The sequence below is a fragment of the Leptonychotes weddellii genome, chromosome 4, assembly GCF_054177405.1.
Source record: "Leptonychotes weddellii isolate Sample4059 chromosome 4, ASM5417740v2, whole genome shotgun sequence".
NCBI classification, from domain to species: domain Eukaryota; kingdom Metazoa; phylum Chordata; class Mammalia; order Carnivora; family Phocidae; genus Leptonychotes; species Leptonychotes weddellii.
Genome location: NC_138372.1, coordinates 96,213,078 through 96,217,702, shown reverse-complemented (window position 1 = coordinate 96,217,702; position 4,625 = coordinate 96,213,078). Strand labels below are relative to the sequence as shown.

The 4,625-nt window shown below is 49.8% G+C and overlaps 1 protein-coding gene across 1 annotated transcript; it reads left to right on the top strand.

The window, feature by feature from the left end:
• Window positions 1–324: 324 nt before the first annotated feature.
• CRNN (cornulin) lies at window positions 325–3,593 on the top strand. The gene is made up of 2 exons (XM_081815976.1): window positions 325–535; window positions 1,671–3,593. Exons 1-2 carry the CDS (start codon window positions 398–400, stop codon window positions 3,162–3,164), a joined length of 1,632 nt encoding a protein of 543 aa, XP_081672102.1. The 5' UTR covers window positions 325–397; the 3' UTR covers window positions 3,165–3,593.
• The last annotated feature ends 1,032 nt before the right edge of the window (window positions 3,594–4,625 follow it).

Here is a 4,625-nt window from a genome sequence, read left to right as displayed (position 1 = left end):
CACTTAGTATAAGCCAGCATCTGCCAAATACTTTACATGAATTATCCCTTTTAATCTTCACAATAATCCTATTGAGTGTACTTGATAGGATTACCTTCATTTCACAATAAGTAAACCGAGGCATGGAAAGGCAAAGCAACCTACCCTAGCTCACCTGACATGTAGGTGGTGAAGCTAGCATAGAAGTCCTGACTCTGGAGCCTGCCACTAACCATGGTGTGCCCCTCCTTCCCATTCATAAAATCCATTAAGTAGGAAAGGGGAGGGAAGACCCAGACAGAGACACCGGAAGCAGAGCTGAAAATGCAAGAGACCTAGAAGAAGCAGGAGGAAACACCAAAGTTGATTTTGGAGCCCCCATGGGGGCTTTGTTTCTGTCTCCAGCTTGAGTCCAAAGATGCCTCAGTTATTGCGAATCATTAATGGGATCATCGAAGCCTTCAGGCGCTACGCCAGGACCGAGGTCAGCTGCACTGTGCTCACCCGGGGGGAGCTGAAAAGGCTCCTGGAACATGAGTTTGCTGATGTCATTGTGGTATGGTGTGCCCGGCCAGGTGGGGAGGGCCAGAAAGGAGAGAGGAAACAGGTTTACCTGCAGATGCTTTGCCTCAGGAATCTGAGGAGGCAGCCATTGGATACAGGCCCACCAAGCCTCCTGGCAGCTGTGCAGGCTGAAAGAGGGAAGGCAAAGGAAAAAGAGACAGTCACAGGAGTTGACAGGCCTGCTCCTTAGAGAAAATACTTTGACTTCAATTAATTCTAATTTGGAGACAAGGTGAAAGGACTCACAGGGAACAGCTCAGAGAGAAACAGAGCCTTTGAATATTCTAGAAATGAAAGTAATTGTTGCTTTCTGCTGCTTCTTAAATCTGATATAGTAACTACTTCTTATGTCTATCAGAAATTTGATCATCCATTAATAAGAATTCATTAGAAGCATAGCTCTGTGTCTTGCAGTTGCTCAAAAATATTAGCTGAGTGGTCACATCAGAAATGAGTTTTGGAGGGCAGGTTGGTTATTATCAGCTGGGGGGACACTCTGGGAGCCCCTCTCCACTCCCCCAACCACTGGCAAAGCAGACCCAGGGCCTTGAGGCATTTCCCTGTTTCTCCCTGTCTGGTTTGCATCTAAAGCAACCAGGATGATGGTCTTAGAGACAGCAATGTATAGACACAACAGAATGCATACTCAGGGCAACGTGTGGTCCCACCAGACCCCACCCACCCCACCTTCGAGAAACACCTGAGCCTCAGTGACGATCTCACAGAATCCTCTTGGGGCCATGTTCCTGCTATGCTTCTCCTGGTGTTGGGCTTGCTGGAGAGAATCCTGTTCAATGCCAGGTGCCAGGGGCCATGGAAAACCCAAAGAATCATTATGAGCTCAATCATTTCATTCATTCTTCATTGAATCTTGATCCAGTTCTCCTATAGCCCAGAAATTATGCCAGGCACAGAAGATACAAAACAAAAGGTGCTTTCTACCCTTGCAAGAGGGGCAGGACTGCACACTGAAAGTGATTTCATGTTAGGGCTGCTGTAGCTATGTGAGTGGTGTGGGCCCAGCACAGGTGGGCTCCGTTCAGGGGTGGGAAGCCTGAAAGCTGAGTGCACTGGCCCAACCACACTTTCTTCAGGGGAGAGATGCTGATTTGGCCTCTTCTCCACAGGAACTCCACGATCCTGCCACTGTGGATGAAGTCCTGCACCTGCTGGATGAAGATGATACAGGGACTGTGGAATTCAAGGAATTCCTGGTCCTGGTGTTTAAAGTTGCCCAAGCCTGTTTCAAGACAATGAGCGAGAGTCCTGCAGGGGCTTGTGGATCTCAAGAGTGTAGAAGCCTTCCCACTGGGGCCTCACAAGAGCTGGGGAAAGAACAGAGCAGGAGAGCTGAAGTGGAGCAGGCTAGGGAAGGACAGCATCAAGAGGGGAGCCAATGTGGACAGAGCACTCAGGCCTCCAGAGGACAGGCAGGGATTGGGGCTCAGACCCATGGTCAGGATCTTGACCAGGACAGGCAGTCTGAATCTCAGAGACAAGAGAGAGAGAGTCAGCAGACACAAGCTGGGGGACATGTGCAGCAGACCCAGAGAGTGGGAGAAGCCAAGAGTCACCAGACCAGACAGAGGGAGTCAGAGAGACAGTCACAGACCAGGAAACAGGACAGAACACACCAGACAAGTGACCCAGTGATTGGAACTGGAACTCAGACACAGAGAGATGCAACCCAGACTGTGGAGCAGGACAGGAGCCATCAGATAGGAAGCCCTGGCACACAGCCACAGGAGTCCACCCATGGCCAGACCAGAGGGACTGAGGTCCATGGTCAAGACAGGAGCCAGACAAGCCAGATAGTGACAGGAGAACATGTTCAGACACCAGGAGGTGCCACCCAGGCCATGGAGCAGGACAGGAGCGGTCAGATAGGAAGCCCTGGCACACAGCCACAGGAATCCACCCATGGCCAGACCAGAGGGACTAAGGTCCAGGGTCAAGACAGGAGCCAGACAAGCCAGATAGTGACAGGAGAACATGTTCAGACACTGGGAGGTGCTGCCCAGGCCATGGAGCAGGACAGGAGCCGTCCGATAGGAAGCCCGGGCACACAGCCACAGGAGTCCACCCATGGCCAGACCAGAGGGACCGAGGTCCAGGGTCAAGACCGGTACCAAACAAGTGAAGTGGTGACAGGAGAACACATTCAGACACAAGCAGGGTCACAAACCCAGACACACACCCAGACCATGGAGCAGGACAGAAGCCAGACTGCAAGTCACATAGGGGATAGAGATGAGGGACAGACCCAGAGGCAGTCAGGCAGTGGTCAAAGATGGACACAAGTGAGCCTCTATGAGGCAGGAGAGAGAAAGCTGGGAGGACAGACCCAGGCTGGGTCAAGCACTCTGACAGGCAGACAGGACTGGAGCAGCACTCACCCAAGGTGTACCGTGACAGGTGGGCAGGGAGAGAGAGAACCCACAGTGGTTACCCAGGAGTGGGTGGATGACCACACAAGGGAGATGGTGATCCCAATGCAGAACCAGGGCAGCCTGCACACTGGCATGCCTTCAGCCCAGGGCCAGGAGGCAGCCCAGCCAGAAGGGAAGCAAGGCCTCACAGCCAGGGGGCTATATTCCTACTTCAAGAGCAACATGCTGTGAATGTCCCAGCCCCAGACTAAAGTGCCCAATACTGGAAGAAGACAGCTTCTTCTTCAAGGTTGGCTTGTCCTGCCCTGACCAGTCCAGTTGGCATGTCTCTGGACATCAGTTCTTAATCACGTGTTTCTCTCTTAGGTTTTTCTCAATGAAAACATTTCTGCAAGGTGCTTTCTATCCTAAACTCCTCTGAGCTGCTGTGCTGTACAGACACCCTCAGGAACAGGAAGACACAGAGCCAGTCAACCATTTGTGCCAAATTCACCTTAGTTTGTGGGAGGTTTCAGAGCTACTTTTATCTCTTCCATCTGTCCATTGCCCCATCTATCCTAATGCACCAATAAAACCTTCCTAAGCAACTAGGCTCCGTGTCCCTTTCAATCACTATTGACATGATGGGTTAAGGGCTACAAGGCTGTGATAATGAACTCAACATGGCCCCTACCCTAGAAGAGCATCTGGTTGAGAAAATATTGCACAAGATTCCAAGAGTTACAAAAATGTGAAGAGAGTAGATATCATATTTTTATACTTGGCAGAGATGGATCAGAAAAGTTTTCAACCAGAAAAGAGGCTTTTTTGCAATGCCCTTAAAAAAGGGCTTTTTTGCAATGCCCTTAAAAAAGGGCTTTTTTGCAATGCCCTTAAAAAACAAGCAGGATTTAGGTAGGTAGGTAGGCCCTAATTCTAGAGTGTTAAGTCTCTGTTCACATGTAAGTTCACATAGGAAGGCCGACTTAAGGTTACTAATAAATGGAAGAAGGCCACTGAGGACTGTGTAGGAGAAAAGGGAAAGGCATGTGCTACCAGGAACTGAGCCAAGAACTAGAGCCCTGGCTCCTCCTCTGTGTCAGCTCTGACCTTTCATTACATCTCACCTGCTGGATATGAACAAGTTCTGGGGTAGAAATTCTTAACTCTGGTTTATTGTACTAATCACCTCAGAGGTAGTTTTTAAGATATAGATTTATCCACCGAACTTCAGAAGCACTGGGTCCACAGGTTTCGAGTAGAGCCTATGAAAACTGTGTAAAAACTATAAGGGGACTTCTGCTTCTGGCAGAAGCAGATTGAGAGATTGAGAGAACAAACTGCACAAGTAGAGGGAGAGAAGAGGCCACATCATGGAAGATAGGAGGTACAGGGATGTGATTTAGGGGAGAAAAGAGTCATGGAAGCTACAGAGGGGAGGGAGCCCTGATCAGGTAGAGAGGAGAGAGAGAGAACAGGGCGCAGAGCATTGCACAAGAACAATACTTCCCCAAAATCATTGATGGAGAAAACAAGAGTGGCTGATTATTGCACGTTTTTATAAGCAATGGAGCTCAAAGTCTGATGTTTTAGAAGTCCACGCCATCACCAGAGTGGAGCCTGGTAGGTGTAGAGGCATTCCTGTGGAGAAGGAGAGTGGAAGCCAGGAGCAGGAAGCATGGTCTGAGGATCCCTGGGTCGCACTGGGAGAGA

What these genes read in the sequence shown, in the direction of transcription:
- CRNN (XM_081815976.1), top strand. Translation starts at nt 398, where the DNA reads ATGCCTCAGTTATTGCGAATCATTAATGGGATCATCGAAGCCTTCAGG. An exon ending in AGTTTGCTGATGTCATTGTG is followed by an intron (nt 536 to 1,670) that starts GTATGGTGTGCC and finishes TCTTCTCCACAG; the next exon opens with GAACTCCACGATCCTGCCAC.